The sequence below is a fragment of the Ammodytes marinus genome (genome assembly GCF_949987685.1).
Source record: "Ammodytes marinus genome assembly, chromosome: 15".
Classification (NCBI taxonomy): Eukaryota; Metazoa; Chordata; class Actinopteri; order Uranoscopiformes; family Ammodytidae; genus Ammodytes; species Ammodytes marinus.
The window spans coordinates 18,279,695-18,296,162 of NC_137219.1; the positions used below are offsets into that span (position 1 = coordinate 18,279,695).

At 42.5% G+C, this 16,468-nt stretch overlaps 1 protein-coding gene across 1 annotated transcript in view; it reads left to right on the forward strand.

The window, feature by feature from the left end:
- Window positions 1-15,862, forward strand: part of prkd3 (protein kinase D3) — a 41,451-nt gene extending 25,589 nt beyond the window's left edge. The window contains exons 4-19 of the mRNA XM_080041844.1: window positions 726-857; window positions 1,550-1,707; window positions 2,867-3,059; window positions 3,477-3,554; window positions 3,651-3,837; window positions 4,474-4,597; window positions 4,846-4,923; window positions 8,091-8,367; window positions 9,717-9,769; window positions 10,199-10,271; window positions 10,366-10,472; window positions 11,066-11,227; window positions 12,511-12,609; window positions 12,721-12,988; window positions 13,473-13,558; window positions 14,166-15,862. Of these exons, the coding sequence (XP_079897970.1) occupies window positions 726-857; window positions 1,550-1,707; window positions 2,867-3,059; window positions 3,477-3,554; window positions 3,651-3,837; window positions 4,474-4,597; window positions 4,846-4,923; window positions 8,091-8,367; window positions 9,717-9,769; window positions 10,199-10,271; window positions 10,366-10,472; window positions 11,066-11,227; window positions 12,511-12,609; window positions 12,721-12,988; window positions 13,473-13,558; window positions 14,166-14,339 (2,249 nt within the window). The 3' untranslated portion in view covers window positions 14,340-15,862. The remainder of the gene's footprint in view (window positions 1-725; window positions 858-1,549; window positions 1,708-2,866; window positions 3,060-3,476; window positions 3,555-3,650; window positions 3,838-4,473; window positions 4,598-4,845; window positions 4,924-8,090; window positions 8,368-9,716; window positions 9,770-10,198; window positions 10,272-10,365; window positions 10,473-11,065; window positions 11,228-12,510; window positions 12,610-12,720; window positions 12,989-13,472; window positions 13,559-14,165) is intronic.
- The last annotated feature ends 606 nt before the right edge of the window (window positions 15,863-16,468 follow it).

The following is a 16,468-nucleotide window of genomic DNA, read 5'->3' on the forward strand; positions in this document are numbered from 1 at the left end:
CACGCACACACACACACACACACACACACACACACACACACACACACACACACACACACACACACACACACACACACACACACACACACACACACACACACACACAGGTTTGGCAGCAATCACCTCCACATCTTACTCATCTTCACATCTTTGATGATTCACAGGCTTGATTAAATAACACTTTGCTTCCAACAATGAGCTCACATTGTCTGTTTGATTCAAAACAACAGAGGCATAGTGGGAACACTTAAGAGAGACACGGAGATAATATCCACAGCTCTATTGGTTTTGATACATTATGTTCATGATCACAAACATGCACTGATATAACAGGATCATTCTCCATTTCTCTGGTGTCCTATGGGTGTGCCCTATCACTTTGACACATGGAATGATGAAATTGAAATGTGTGTGCTTGGCTGTCTATGGTGCTTGCAGATGTGGCGCCCTCTACTGTCTTAACACAGCACACATACAGCACCTTTATGAAGTCAGACATGTTTCTCTTTTGCTTTGTACTGTAGCATTTGCAGAAGGAATCTCAGTTCTATGACATTTAGTTTTTCTTATTTGCATACACACATAAAGTGCAATATAACATATTGCCTTTGAAATTGGTTTTATCTTGAGTGAAAGTGTTGCAAAATACAAATCGTAAATGGGTTCTCTGTCTTTTTGAATACGTTGTCATCTTATTATTTACCACCTTTTTTTATTGTGTCCAGCTCAAGCCACAGTTGAAGACTTCCAGATCCGACCCCATGCCCTCTATGTCCACTCCTACAAGGCCCCCACTTTCTGCGACTATTGCGGGGAGATGCTATGGGGTCTCGTCCGGCAGGGGCTGAAATGTGAAGGTTAGACACACACACACACACACACACACACACACACACACACACACACACACACACACACACACACACACACACACACACACACACACACACTATGCATACATCATCTTGTTGAATTCAACAGAACCCTGCTGTGTCATTGCCAAGACTTAGAGCTAACCACCTGCTCAAAGACGTTTTGCAGTATTTCGGGGAGATAAACCAGCCTCTTTCCTGCTGTTTCCCACACATAATCGCACGCACAATGCTCAAACACAACACATCTCTGACCCCAGCAATGTATCAGAGAGATATACAAGCAAACAAGAAAGATGTGGTCCGGGCACTGTTGCCAGTGGAAAGCTTGACATTCAGATCCCAGTGGTATTATGGCATGCCGAGCTTGCCTTTCATTTTTCTCTCCCCGTTGGACCAAATTTGAATTATACTCTTTATATTTCATGTCATTGAGGCTGCATGAGAAGTCATCTCTGACTATGACTTCAACTTAAGTAGTTGATTTATTTACCAGCCAAAAATGCATAGTCATAAATTCGTCTTTTCAAGCAAATTCGTCATATGGCTGATTTGTGGAATATGAAAATATGTTCACCCCCTTTTCACCTCACAGGTGTATGTACTATAGTCCGTAGCATTTATACTACCTTTGTTTTTTATGACTGATATCATGTTTTTTTTTCTTCTGTGTTCAGGATGTGGGCTTAACTACCACAAGCGCTGCGCCTTTAAGATCCCAAATAACTGTACGGGTGTCAAGAAGAGGCGATTGTCCAATGTCTCGCTGCCCGGACCGTCCCTCTCTGTCCCCCGTCCGGCACCTGCCGAAAATGCCGTGGTCGTCCTGGATGAGGTGAGTTCCGATTAGTGGACGCTTGAATGCAAATGCTAGCCAGGATAGCAATAGAAAAAAAACACCCAAACTAGGCAAAAAGCACTGTGAAAAAAAGTTGGCGAGACTTCGATATCAGTTTATCCTCTGAATAAAAGGAGCCGGTGTAACGATTTTTCTTGATCCTAACGGATAAAAATTATCTGGCCGGAGTTAAGACGTCATCCTAAATCAGACCAGAAGCCAGGTGAATTGGCCAAGAATGTGAGGCCGTCAATCCGGCATGCCGCTTCGCAAGCTTTGTCTCAGCCGCTGCTAAACGTGTCTAAATTTATCAAACGTGGCTCTTTTCCAAGGGGTTGAATCTCTTGGGCCCCGTTTTGGAATAGCACTGATGCAGAAAATTCAATTGAGCCGCGCATTGCTCTGTGGAGAGATCCTCAGCGTAGCTTCATGAAAGTGTTCTTTGCATAAACTCACGGCGTAATTATTCCCCTCTCGTCTGTGCCCCCGCGAAAAGGTCATCAGGAAATGTAATTATGCTAATGAAGTTGAAAGCCCATCAAAGTCCAAGTTTATGTATATTCTCACTTGTTGGCGAAAATGAAGATCATTCCAATTTCTGTCAGCGTGCTTGATATTTTCATAGAAAACCGGAGCATATGTGGTAAGAAAAAATGACAAATTAAACAACCGCTTTTTGACCACTGGGAACACGCTAATTTCGCTAAGTCATGCTAACTCAGTATGACATATATCTTTCTCCCTTTTGCACTGATTTCTTTCTCTTCTTACTTCCAAGCCATTATTTATCCCTATCATCAACGCCACACATTAAACTAGCTGAACATTTTGCTCTTTAACACAAGACTATTCACTCTTGCCTAGACACATATGATCCTATTGGGACCCTTTGGGACGGCTTGGTACCCAATGAAAAAAAATAGGTGCGGCAAAGTTAACTTCATTTTAATATACTTTCAAATTGTTGACAGTTTAAACGCAAATAACACCGAACCACACCGCCTAGTGGAAACAAAGTTTTTGAGGGTGTTCTTCCTTTATTCTTCCTTCCTGCATATGGTTTTTAATTCCTCCCAATGTCTGTCCTCTCTCTCTCTCTCTCTCTCTCTCTCTCTCTCTCTCTCTCTTTGTTTCACCACCCATCCGACCCTCGCAGCAGAGGGCCCATCAGGAGGCGGGGAAGCGGATCCTGTCCTGGAGCGGCAGGCCTATCTGGATGGAGAAGATGGTGCTGGGGCGTGTCAAGGTGCCGCACACCTTTGCCATCCACACCTACACCCGTCCCACCATCTGCCAGTACTGCAAGCGCTTGCTCAAGGGCCTCTTCCGCCAGGGCATGCAGTGTAAAGGTAGGGACACTTATTTAAAGGTGTGGGCAGCCACTCTGGAGAACGCGTGTTGTCAAATTCACTTTTTATTTAAATCAGTGAATATCTTCTCACGATCCCCTACCTGTCCATACTGTGTGTGCACTGAAAAAATATTCTGTTGTTTATTAATACACAGCCTATGCTCTGTAAATAGGTATGGGAACAAGGGGTATGGAAACAATGGGGGTCTAACATAAATAGCAACCTGCCCGTTTACAGAGCCTAGGCTGTTTATCTACATATATTTTGATATAACGCACAGTATGGACAGGTAGAGTATCAGATATTGACTGATTCTGACAAAATTCGCTGACTTTAGGAGTGTGTTTCAAAGATATTTACAATTAATATATTTTGAAGAACTTGTGGGTGATTATTTTTAATGTCATCTTCCAGATTGCAGATTCAACTGCCATAAGCGATGTGCTTCAAAGGTACCTAGAGACTGTTTGGGGGAGGTGGACTTTAATGGAGGTAAAAGTTCTAGGTCCCAATTTTGCAGTGACAGTGGCCTACTGTATATCTCTGATGTTTGCATTTTCTTTAAATAATTGCATAATTCATTTGTAGAGCCAGCCAGCCCTGGCCTGGACTCCGACTCTACCATGGATACCATGGAGGTGGACAGTAGCGATATGGATGGCGGTCGTTCACTGGACGACCCCGAGGAACCCACCACCCCAGATGAGAGGATGTTCGACATGGATTCTCCTTTATTGGATAGAGAGAAGGATGAAGAACCCATCAAGACTATTAGGTACAAATTATTTTGATTTCATTTGAGGATAACCAGTTTTGACATTTCTGTTTTTTCATATCCGGTGGCCATTTATAGAAAAACAACAACATTGTGGCTGGTTTGGTGCCATTGCAGATTATCTGTTCATGAACTGTAGACGGCACTGTTTACTTTGCGGTCCAAGCCATGAAAGCTATTATATATATATGTATTTTTTTTGCCTTTATGACTTTATTGAACAGCTCAATAAAGAGTGACAGGAAACAAGAGGGAGAAGTGGCAGACTTGGAACAAGGGTCACCAGCTCGATTCAAAAGCGGAAGGCTTTGCAGTTGTGTTTGAAACCGCCGGGTCCAACTGCCCGATCCCTGTGTTTATTTCTACGCCAGCAGCATGCGTTTTATATTTCCAGTGGTCCTGCTGCTGCTGCAAACATAAAATGCATCATTTCCTGTGCAGGATTTCTGTCAGGAAAAAGACCTACCAGACACTGTGGTGGTTAGGAAAAGCAAATATATAAAAGCTTTCATGAGCTGGCTACAGGTCAATTTAAATGGAACCTGTTACTTTTTCATTATATTTAGTGCTAAAAAGAGTAAGGAATTGTCTTTTAATAAAATAATTTTTTTGTGTGCGTGTGTGTCTGTTCTCTAGCCCTTCTACTAGCAGCAACATCCCTCTGATGCGGGTGGTCCAGTCCATCAAACACACCAAAAGGCGGAGTGCCACTGTGGTGAAGGAGGGCTGGATGGTTCATTATACGAGCAGGGACAACCTGGTAAGACTGATAAACCCCTTAAAAAGCCCAACAGAGGAGCCCAGTCTCAACTGGGCTGTGCTCAGCTGGGCTTGCTGGGGAAAACTCCTTCTCCAAAAAGCTGTTGACATGTGTTGAATTCAGCGTCAGAAGGTATTTTCCTCATGAAACAAAAGAATGCATTAAAGTAAGGTAATGTCGGTCGGGTCATGTGTGTTCTGCCACTTGGACTGACGTGTGTTCCTTTTATTTTTTCTATTTCTTGACAGCGCAAGAGACACTTCTGGAGGCTAGAAAGCAAGAGTCTGAGCCTCTTCCAGAACGACACCGGGGCAAAGTTCTACAAAGTAAGCATGTTGTCTCTGCCTTGTCCGTGAAAAGTCATGTCTGGTCCTCCACGTCAAACACACAGTAGCACTTATGTAACCGTCTCAAAATCAAGCAGCTTCTGAGTCTGTGGTGAATAATATTTATAAAAGTAAGTAAGTGAATAAGTATCATTTTATTGACAGTATATAGCACCTTTAAAAACCCGGTGCTTCACAGGTTACAATAGAAACAGACAAGTATTACAATTTGAACAATAGTGATTGTTACAATAGTAATAGTAAAAGTCCCCATTGAAGCTCCTGGTGTTAATAAGGTACCATTGCACTGCTTTCTTATGATTCAAAAGTGGTTATGCTGGGCAAGTCATTTCACTATGTTGTTTGCCACACTTACGAGCGGTATGTAAATACATCTTAACCATCGGTGGCTTTGTGACTCAGCTTGGTGGGCTGTCGTGTTGCAACTGTACTGTACACTACCCTGAGGTCAGCTCGGTCAACTGAAAACCCCCTCCGGTGGTTTTTCACCTTCTCGCTTGGCTCTCTTCCCTGCTTGAAGTGAAAGCACAGTCACTATCTTTTTTTCTGCTGTCTTATCAGATGGGACATTTCGAAGGGGTTTTGATGAAAGTCTATAGGGATACACAAGTCAAAATAAATGTTGTGGGGAATGGGGAGTTTTAATCTTCATTCAAATTCATTTCAAAGCAAAGCAGTGTGCGTGAGCGACCCTATGCAATGTTTGACATGAAAAATCACTTGTTGAAGAGTGTGTGACACTTCTCACTCAGTGCCAGCGCTGTAGTCAGTCATTACTCTGCCACGGGGGCTCAATAGCACAGTAATTACACACAGGACCGAGGGAGGGAACTACAAGGTAAAGGCTTCCACATGTGTGTTGGTGGTCATGTGTGTGTGTGTGTGTGTGTGTGTGTGTGTGTAGAGTGGGGGTTGTAATCATTTTATTGTATGTGTCGCTTTGTGTGTTTTAGAGACTTTGACACCTCCTCGAGCTGTGGTCAGAGTTGAGTTGCAGCGGGGTGGTGTGTAGGACGCGGCAGAGTTTCCAGTGTAAAAGTCAGCACCTTCACTCTGTGTGTGTGTGTGTGTGTGTGTGTGTGTGTGAGTGAAGAAGGTGGTTTGATACGCAGCTGTATCTCTGGTCCTTCATTTTGTTTCTTTATTTCTTGCGACCTCCCTCATTTGCTAGTTGTAACAAAACAAGCCAAAACCAAATAAATAAAAAATTCCTTTACCCTTCTCTCCCAATGACTCTGTCACACCCTGCACCCCCCATGCCACTAAAGCCTCAGGGAGGAAACCTCAGCGGCAGGGACCGACTCTTTGGGGTGTGTTTACTGGCGGCTTTATGTGGTCCTTCTTTATTATCAACTTGGCACTCGGCTACGTTTAAGAAGACCTTCAGGAGGCTAATTGAAGGCTTGCTGTAAATGCCTTTCTTTTCATGCTTCAAAAGTTGTTGTCCCAATGCTTCAGAGTAGCAGAGTTTGATCCATGATAGATAACCTTCCATGGTTTTCCTGCACACATAGTAGAAAAAAGGGTTCCTTCAGGGGGGTTTTCTTTCTCCGAAAACCACAGATTCTCCATATGCCACTAGCTCTTGTATCCGGGAAGCCGTCCGTCTTGGGCATTTTTTTTCCTTTCATTTTCCCTGAAGTTTGTAGCCTGCTGCTCATCAGAGTGTGGCCAACTGTCCTCCCCACTCATTTTTCTTTTGCTTTATACCTCCAATCTGATTAGTGGCGGTCGCGTGGTGGCCAACTCGCCAGGGCATGGCAGCCATTTTCTCCATTTGGAAGCCATAACGGCTGCTCGTTTGAAGATGAGACCCCTGTACTTGTGGCTTCCTCTGAAGAAAACCTTTTTTATAATGGGGTGAGGGGGCTTCTTTCTTCGTGTCTCTGCCAGATTGAGTCCTGTCACAATCAAACACACACACACACACACACACACACCCACACACCACTACCCCCGCAGTGGAACGGTAGTTGCCTTGTCTTTCTTCTCGGTGGCTAACGGTAGCGCCAGCAGCTCGTGCTCAGATGGGGCCTCTGGCTGGCCCTGCCTTGTAATCAGGGGAACCAGAGCACTTGAGCCGCCGCGGGCTGCGCTCACGTGACCCGGCCCCGCTCACCACAAGCACTTCATCTGATACTCTGTGGTGAGCCACGCCGAGGGGACAAGCGTGCGCCTCCATGAGCCCCCATTGGCTGGAACCTTTCTGCCTTTTTTCTTCTTCATTTTTTGTATTTTTTTCTCGATCCTCCCTCCTCTTTTTGATTTAAATGTGTGAGTTGGAAGGGGAAGCGGCAGGGTTTTTAAAAGTGTGCAGCGACAGGCCTCTCAGTGTGTGCTCATAAGAGAGGGAGAGAAGAGTAAAAGAGAAAGTTAGAGCTGGGACTATATAATCAACACTGTGATTACAGCCAACGAGCGTGGAGACTTTTGGAGTGTGTGAGTGTTACTGCCTGCATCTGTCTTTACAGTGTTTAGCTGGCACATTTTTTGGCTTAAATAATCTTGTGTTTGAATTGTTTTTAAGTGAGATGAATAACTTAAAAAAAGTGGAATCTAGTTTTGAAAAATGTGTTACTTTTAGGGTAAGAAGGAAACTTGTTGACTTGGTAAAGAGATCAATTATTTGTATTCATTTATTTGTATTCATTTATAAATTTTTCTTTTCTATTTATTCTGAAAATGTATTCCTGGATGGTTTTTTCATAATTCATAATTTAACAAAAAAAATTATCCAATGAGAAAGTTCTGTACCTTTTAAAAAAAAAAAATCTTGTGTTTTTTCTTTTTTCTCCAGTTTCTTATCTTTCCTCCAAAAGGTATTTGTGATGTAAATAATACATGTTGGTGATTATGTAGAAAATGTGGTATGGCATTTGCATGCTCTGGTCCCATCTGCTGTTCACAATGGTTCACTATGTTTCGAGGTGTTGTTTGTCTACGCCATGAAATATGTTTACGCCTCAGGTGTAGTGGTCGACCGTGTAGAGAACACTCTGTGGAATAAAGTGGCATTTAGATATACAGAAGAAAAACAAACGTCGGCTCTCAATCAGACTTCATGAAAAAATGTCTGAATGACATTCGTTTGAGAAACGTAGAATATAACATTTAGTGTTCCCTTTTTTTAACGTTTCTCCCTATAGGAAATCCCTCTGTCAGAGATCCTGCAGGTGGAACAGTCAGGAGACTACAGTCATCTGGCCCAGGGCAGCAACCCACACTGCTTTGAGATCATCACAGGCACCATGGTGTACTATGTAGGGGAGAACAACTGCAGTCACTACCATAGCCCGGCTCTGGCTGCTTCAGGAGTGGGCATGGAGGTGGCTCAGGGCTGGGAGAAGGCCATCAGACAAGCCCTGATGCCCGTCACCCCTCAGCCCAGTGTGGCCAGTGCTGCAGGCCAGGGCAAAGATCACAGTAAGTAGCAGACTATAGCGCCATTGTGCTAAAAACATTGTTTTGTGAAAGGAATGGGAAAATAACTCGAAATAGAACCAGAATAGTTTTTCTTTAAAGGTGATATTTCTTAGGGAACCAATCATGTATTGAAATAAATGGCACTTAAACATTCATGTGAAAAATAAACTAAATAAGAAGGAATACTAATAGAATGTTTTTAATCAAAAAAAGAAAATCTAAAATTAAGGCAGATTTTAAAAATAATTAAATAAAATGGATGATTATTATACATTGTTAAATGTCACTCTGTATCAGACAAGAGTTGGGTTTTCCCGGGTCAGTAATCATTTGAAATATCACAGGGTTTTTCCTGACGCAACACGAAACTAAGGTTGTAACCACCGGGGCCACAACAAACTAATAGTCTTGCTCTCCTTGATAATGTGAATGACTGACTGAAAGCTGACCTCAACATTGAGTAGCATGGTAGAGCCTGTGTTAGTGTCAACAGGGTAAAGGAAGTGATGTTGGGAAGCAAAGCATTGTTTGTAGTAAATTAACTGACAAGACCTAGCAGAAACTGAGCCACGGAATATTCATAATTCAAAATTCACATTAGAGGTTATATGGTTATTCATGGATTTGTAGATTATAAATCCACATGGGAGTCATGCTTATTATTACCAGCCAAGGCTTGTGAGACTTTATTACTTGACATTAGAAAATGAGGAAGTCACAAAAGGCTAAACCAGACACTCATTAGTCACCTTCGAAACCAAATGATGGATGACAATACATTTTCATACAGTTTTTATCCGTATGATCTGGATTCATTGATTCTTTAAGTACCAGCAGATGAACCACTGATTTAATAATGATGATATTTAATCAGCAAATAATGGTGTCATTTATGTGGTAGCTTCTCATTCAAAATTACAGCAGTGTTTAAAATTAAATGTTTATGTGTAGCGTTCAATAAATGACCACATCATGTTTTCTCCTTGCTTTTTTCTCTGGCTTTTATATCCCGCTGGCTAGTATGCAGAATGGGCCCCCGCGGCTGTCCATATTCCCAGTTATGACATGCGTTGCATACTTGCACCATGCAGTCACACATAGCTCCCCAAATCAGATCAAATTTATAGCCAATTTATTGTGTAATAAAACGCTTCATTGTGTTGGTCTGTGACTCATTGCATGCAGCTGCGATAAGCTTGAAGGTTGTGGAAAATGATATACATAAGTGTTTGAGCAACCTATGACTAGAATCACTTAAATAATCACTTAATAGATTCACTGGTTGCTTTATACATTGTTGGTTAAGTGGCGTTTTTCAATGTGGAAACATCATGTGTTTTCATCTCCAGAGGAGCTGTCCATCAGCATATCCGTGTCCAACTGCCAGGTCCAGGAGAATGTGGTGAGTGTGCCCTCTTTCTTTCTTGCGCTATTGCACAATTTCCCTGCGCAGTATGCACACACATGCATTCATGTGCTATTAAAGTGGCTGTTGCGGTAAAAGAAACATCTGAAATTGTATCCAACTGTTTCTTTACCGAAAACCTCCAGTGGGAAGCCTTAACGCTGCACAAATGGGGAAGCTTCAAACCCGCTTCTTTTCTGGTGAAGAGATTTCTCGTCTCGGTTCCACTTCTGCATTGAGTGAAAGCTTTATAAATATGTATAAATATTTGGCAATACCAGAAAAACATTTTGGAAGGGCAATTATTCCGGGCTTTTTGTATGATGTAATTGTAACCCAGTGCCAGCAGTGTCAGCATGGAAAATGAGGTGAAGGTTGAAGCAGCAAGAGTAAAACACAACAGTAACAAATTATCTCTGTGTGTAGGATATTGCCTCAGTATACCAAATATTCTCTGATGAGGTGCTGGGATCGGGCCAGTTTGGAATCGTGTATGGAGGTAGGTTTGACTTTTTTTTTACATTCTACCACTTACATTTTATATTAAAGTTTGTTTCAAGTTATTCATTTTGCCATGTCCCATTATATTTCAGGCAAACACAGAAAGAGTGGGAGAGATGTGGCTATCAAGGTCATTGACAAGATGCGATTTCCTACCAAGCAGGAGAGCCAGCTTAGGAATGAGGTGGCCATACTACAGGTAATGACCACAATCGGCTAATGATAGCACAAAATGAAATCATAAAGGTGTTCCAAATGATAGTATATACCGAAAGTATGAGAGACATTGTTAGGAGCCTTTCTACACGCACCCTGCGTTCCAATACCCATACTTCCCTGCTATTTAGTATGGTAGAGAAATATTTAGGATGTCCCAATTCTTGTGGTCGGGTGCAGCATGCTTAAAAATACTCAGATGTCCTACTACATCCAGTCGGGACTTTTAGTGTGGAAATCAGCATGCTTTTTGATTGCTTTCGAGTACAACCAGCAATGCCACGGATATATAAGCAAGAGGCAAGTTCAAGGCGTGATGTTATGATGACATAAATAAGTAAAAGTAATTCCCAATTCTGTGCCTACTGCATGCTAACTAGATACTTTTTATGATCAGCTGTAGTATGTAGAATAGAAAAAAAAGTAACAGTATTCGATTTGGAACGCAGCCACAGTACACGCTGCAGACTTTTTCAGTGCTCGGTGGAGCAAATAATTCAGCGTCCTTTTTTTTCAAATTTGCCCATTCACTCCTGAATCGGTGTAAACTCAATGTCCTGTGTGCTTGTCCTCCAGAATCTCCATCACCCGGGCATCGTGAACTTGGAGTGCATGTTTGAGACGCCGGAGCGGGTGTTCGTTGTCATGGAGAAGCTGCACGGCGACATGCTGGAGATGATTCTGTCCAGCGAGAAGAGCAAACTGCCTGAACGCATCACCAAGTTCCTAGTCACACAGGTCAGTGTTACAGACTTTCTCTTCCCTTTTCCTCCATCTTTTAGATTAAGATTCCAGTATTCACATGCTGACTTTAAAGCTATAGTGTGTAACTTCTGTTGCCCCCCATGAGGAATTCTAAATAATTAAAACAACACTATCGGTGCATCTACATGATAATAAGCCTTCAGAGATCACGTTTGTGAATTTATACCTTCTGCTCTACGTCCAGGTTTTTTTTCCTTAGCAGTAGAATCTTGGGCGCTTCTTGAGCTCCTGCAACAGAAACACACCAGTATGAAAATGCTGCCATGCTGAGAAATACAGAGAGAGTTTTGTGAAGCTGATAGGCTTGGTCAACTCATTTGGCAATGGTTTGAATGTAATAGACAATCATTTATAAGAAAAAGTTAGGCACTATAGCTTTTACTGGAATGCTCCATAGCCTAGTGTTACTATATTCTCTCTGAAAGCTGCTGATCATAAATAAACTGATATTCAGCATTGTGTCATTGCCTTCCCACACTTTTTAGTTTTACATGGCATATTCCTTCACTTCTTGCTAGTTTTGGTGTTTTATTTTCTATAATTTGAACACTTTTCCCCCCCTGTCTTTGGGGATGTGCTAGCCCACAGAGCACGGGCCTCTGCTCCAGCTCTTTGGCCTGTGTTGTTTATTCTTGTGGTGAGCTGATTTTGGAGGGGAATTGTTTACGGTATCAGGCTGCATGGCACCGCGGCCTCCTCCCTGGCCCTGGATTATAGCCTGCAGTGTGCTCGTGGCTTGTTTGGCCTGATTAGAAGAGCAGCAGCAGCAGGGCTACGGGGGCCTCCGTGGATTCAGGGGGTCCCTAAACAGGAGCGGGGCTATTAACGACGGCCCCATTAGCTGCGGCGGCGCGGCTAGCCTCTGATGTGGCCTAGAGGACTTCTGTCAAAGTGCGGGTCAGGATAGGGGGAGTCAGGCGTACTGTGGTTTTGGGCAGACATGCGTGCAGCGCTAGCTTACGCCAGGCCTCATGAATATAGACGGGATGATGAGATGAGATCATATGTCTTCTTGGTCTTTGTGAAGGGGACTGGTCAGGATGGAAGTATTTAAGGGTCATTTGTATGCTTATATGTGCTGTTATTTTTCCATATGGTAGCACCATAGATTCTACTGCCTAGATTAAACAAACAGCTCCCCTTTTAATACCATATGCTTTATACATTATAACATTTAGACTTTGGAGTTTACAGTTTTGTAATCCAGATTGTTTTGGAGCTAAATCTGGGCTTTTCTTAACGTTTGTTTGCAACAGATCCTGGTGGCGTTGAGACATCTGCACTTCAAAAACATTGTTCACTGTGACTTGAAGCCGGAGAACGTACTACTGGCCTCTGCAGAGCCGTTTCCTCAGGTAAAAATAATTTAAATAAAAATGTGTGCAAATGTATATGCTTTCATTTGTTCATAATGCGTGTGTGTGAATATACAGTATGTTGACCGTTATTTGCCTGTCGTTTTACAGGTAAAACTGTGCGACTTTGGCTTTGCCCGTATCATTGGCGAGAAGTCTTTCCGGCGGTCAGTGGTTGGCACTCCGGCGTACCTGGCTCCTGAGGTGCTGCGTAGTAAAGGCTACAACCGCTCTTTAGACATGTGGTCGGTGGGAGTCATCGTGTACGTCAGCCTGAGCGGCACCTTCCCTTTCAATGAGGACGAGGACATTAACGACCAGATCCAGAATGCTGCCTTCATGTACCCGCCTACGCCCTGGAAGGACATCTCTGCGGAGGGTAAGAAGAACGTTTTTGTTTGTTCGCAAAAATCTTCCTCAATGCATGTATGCGATCTGACTGGTTAGCCTTGGCCCTTGTCCTTCACTTGTACTTTCATATCAAACTGATACTCAGACATGTCGCCCCCCCGCCACCACCTACACGTCTGATCTTGCTCTTACTTTTTCTTTGTCTGTGGTTGAAATGAATCACTTTCAAAACTGCCCAAGCTGCTGCTCGTCCCACATACAGCGTGAAGTATATTGCAAGGTGAAACAACTGACTAAAGTGTTGATGCTGCTAAGGTTTAGTAAGCCAACTACAGTAACACCTGGTCTAGTTATTATGCACTTCTGATCAGCTCATCTGGATGACTCAGACACTAGAACTCCTTTAAAATTCACCTCCTTAAATGTGCTGTTAGTGCGAGATTAAATATGAATTGTTATGACTATTGTTCATTTGATTGACAAGGTTTGCTTATTATTTATATCTTTCACAGCCACGGATCTGATCAACAATCTTCTCCAAGTCAAGATGAGGAAGAGGTACAGCGTGGACAAGTGTCTCAGCCATCCCTGGTTACAGGTGACATAGCTGCTTATTTTCCCTTGTCCCTTTAACCCAATTAACTTATGATTTTCATCAAAGGTCCCACTCACTCTTCTTGGAGTCATAACTCACATAAAGTAAAGAAAAAAACCTAACCACGGACTCTAGGGCAACATTACAGTTCCTGCTTCGACCCCATCAGAATTATGGGAACTGTAGTTCATTTAAAATGAATTAAAACATAATTATACTAAGTAGAAGTCAGTAAAAGAATGATTACATTAGTGACAAAATCCATTGATTACAGCTTTTTGTGATTTGCACGATCAATACATTTTGTTAGCTGGAACATTGACAACTCATCCTTCTATTTATATACGGTACATATGTTGAAAACCTGTGGACATACAAACTGCTATTTAAAAAAAAAAATCAAAACAATTGAAAAATAACAGAATAGGAATGTTTGCTGGCATGTCTGTCTAAGTCTAAGACATGTTAGGAGGAGTGTTGTGAAAGTCTATAAATAAATGTGAAACCCAGCATAAAAAAGCCTAGGGTGCAAAAGTAATTCAATCACTTTACAATATGTCTACATTGTACTGACTTAATTAAAAAAAAATGACATGTCTCTTTCCCTCAGGACTACCAGACGTGGTTGGACCTCAGGGAGTTTGAGACGCGGCGAGGCGAGCGCTACATCACCCACGAGAGCGACGACGCGCGCTGGGAGGAGTACGCGGACGAGCACAGTCTAGGTTACCCCAAACACTTTATAATGGCTCCCAACCTGGACGACATGGAAGAGGACCCCTAGTGGCACGGAGGGCTTACTACTACACCACCAAGTATTAAGGACATGGATTGTTTTTTCCATGAAGCTTTTGGGAGCGGCAGGTGTTTCCCCCTCCAGAACTGTTATAGAAACAGAGAGAAGCCTATCAGGTAGAGCATGGCTCTCCTGATGGCTTTAAAAGTGTGTGTGTGTGTGTGGGGAGGGGGGGGGACCTGACAGAATTTGTAGCTCGATGCACTGCTACAAGCGGCACGCAGGTGGAGACGCGCGCCACGAAAAAATGCATTAAGAAACTGTCGGGAGAGACGAGTCTGCATCTTCTTTTTGCACAGTATCAAAACATTCCATGGATTTGCTCGAGGTCTGGTTCATTTGTAAGAACATGCGCAAACCAAAACACACAAGGTGAAACTTAACAGTATAGATGATGTACACAACATTTTGGATAGCTTTGAGTAATAATATGGCTCTGTCCTTTATGTGAGAAAGGAGATCAGAGAGAGAGAGAGAGAGAGCTTACCCCAGGAGTAAAGGGCACTTTTTCACAAGGGATTTACAGTCGGGAGAGTTTAGAACACATGAGTGTTGTCCTCATTTCCGAACTGTTTGTGAGACTGTCCTTTGGCATGAAACTGGAACTATCACGTATATATTTGTATGTTTTTCTAATGTATTGCGTAATTGTGGTAGATTTGTTTTGCACTATATTACTATTGAACATAGCATTTGAATAGAAACACTTTTCGCTGCTACGGAGAGCAAACAGTTCCCAAGTGCCCGCCTACCCGGCCTTGGCGCAAAAAGTTCTAACCGAATCAGTAGAAAGTTGATGCAACTCACACGGCAATGGCTGCTTTAATTACGGTTTACTTTACTAAACCTCAGCAGGTATTTTCAGATAACATGTGGTTAGAGTATTACCTGTTGCTAGCAGCCAATGGTTATTGACTTTCCCCCTGGAGAAAGTGACCAAAAGAACCTGACCAAATATGTAAGCAAAAACTTTTCATATCAATATTGATTCCTTTTTCTAAATTAATATTGTGAATGTGTTCAGTGCTGCAAGATCACACCCCTATCAATGCAATAATGGAGCCAATTTTATTCTGTTCAACATGAGGCTAAAACTGCCAGAGCATCGCAGTTCTGTGTATCTCTTTCTGTACTTTTGCAGTATTCTTGAATGTGATTTTTTGAGCGCTCCGATTCTGGAATATGTGATTCGGATGCTCTCTCGGTATCTGAAGTGTTGCGTCGCCAGAGGCGGACAACCTAGGTTTTTTTTTTTTTTACATTGAGCAACATATTGGTGTCAATATCTTTGTTTATTGTATTGTCTGGATCATTTCAACAGCCCTTTTGTCTGGACAGTGGACATAGTAGAAACTACGTATAATTACAACTTGGGTAACGTGGGAGTTTATATTACTACAAATTGTAGTTTGCTCTATTGGTGTGTTTGGGAGTACGTTTCCTGTTGTCCTTTTCCTGTCTTTGTTGCCGCTGGATTGGCAGGTGTCAGTGTTTTGTATATTTCAGTACATACCAATGGAATAAAAACCCAACTTCTTAACGGAGAATGGAAAAACTTTCTTTTTTTTCCACCCTCTGAATGTCTTTCTGTTAATGCTCCTGACTTTAACAATTGTTTTTCCTATATTTCAAAATATGCGGCCATGCCTTGTAGTTTTTTTTTTGCGTGTGTTGCATCACCATGTGTGAGTGAGTGTGCACGCGTGTGTGGTGGTTTCACATGTCAGATCCCATTCTCAGCAGCTGGATGTGATTGTTGCACCGCAGCGAGCCGTCTCTGCGAGCCAGTCGCTCACCACAGAGGAGTAATGACATAGTTAAAGAGGGTGGTGGGGGTGGGGGTTTGTGGAAGACTTTGAAATCGCTCAAGATAATGCTATCATGGAAGCCCTTCAAGTATCAAACATGTGTTCGGCTTCAGTCGTCATATGAATGAAATCTCATTGCTGGACTGTACTTCAGAATGGGACTGTTGTTTGAAGGTACAGTTCAGCCCATAAACTGCAGAGAAAATAGACAGCTGTCATTAATTTACCCCCAATCTTTGAAGTGCGCTATCCTTGATTCCTTTGTCAATGTTTACGGCAAAATACTGCGGATACTTAGTAACCACTGTT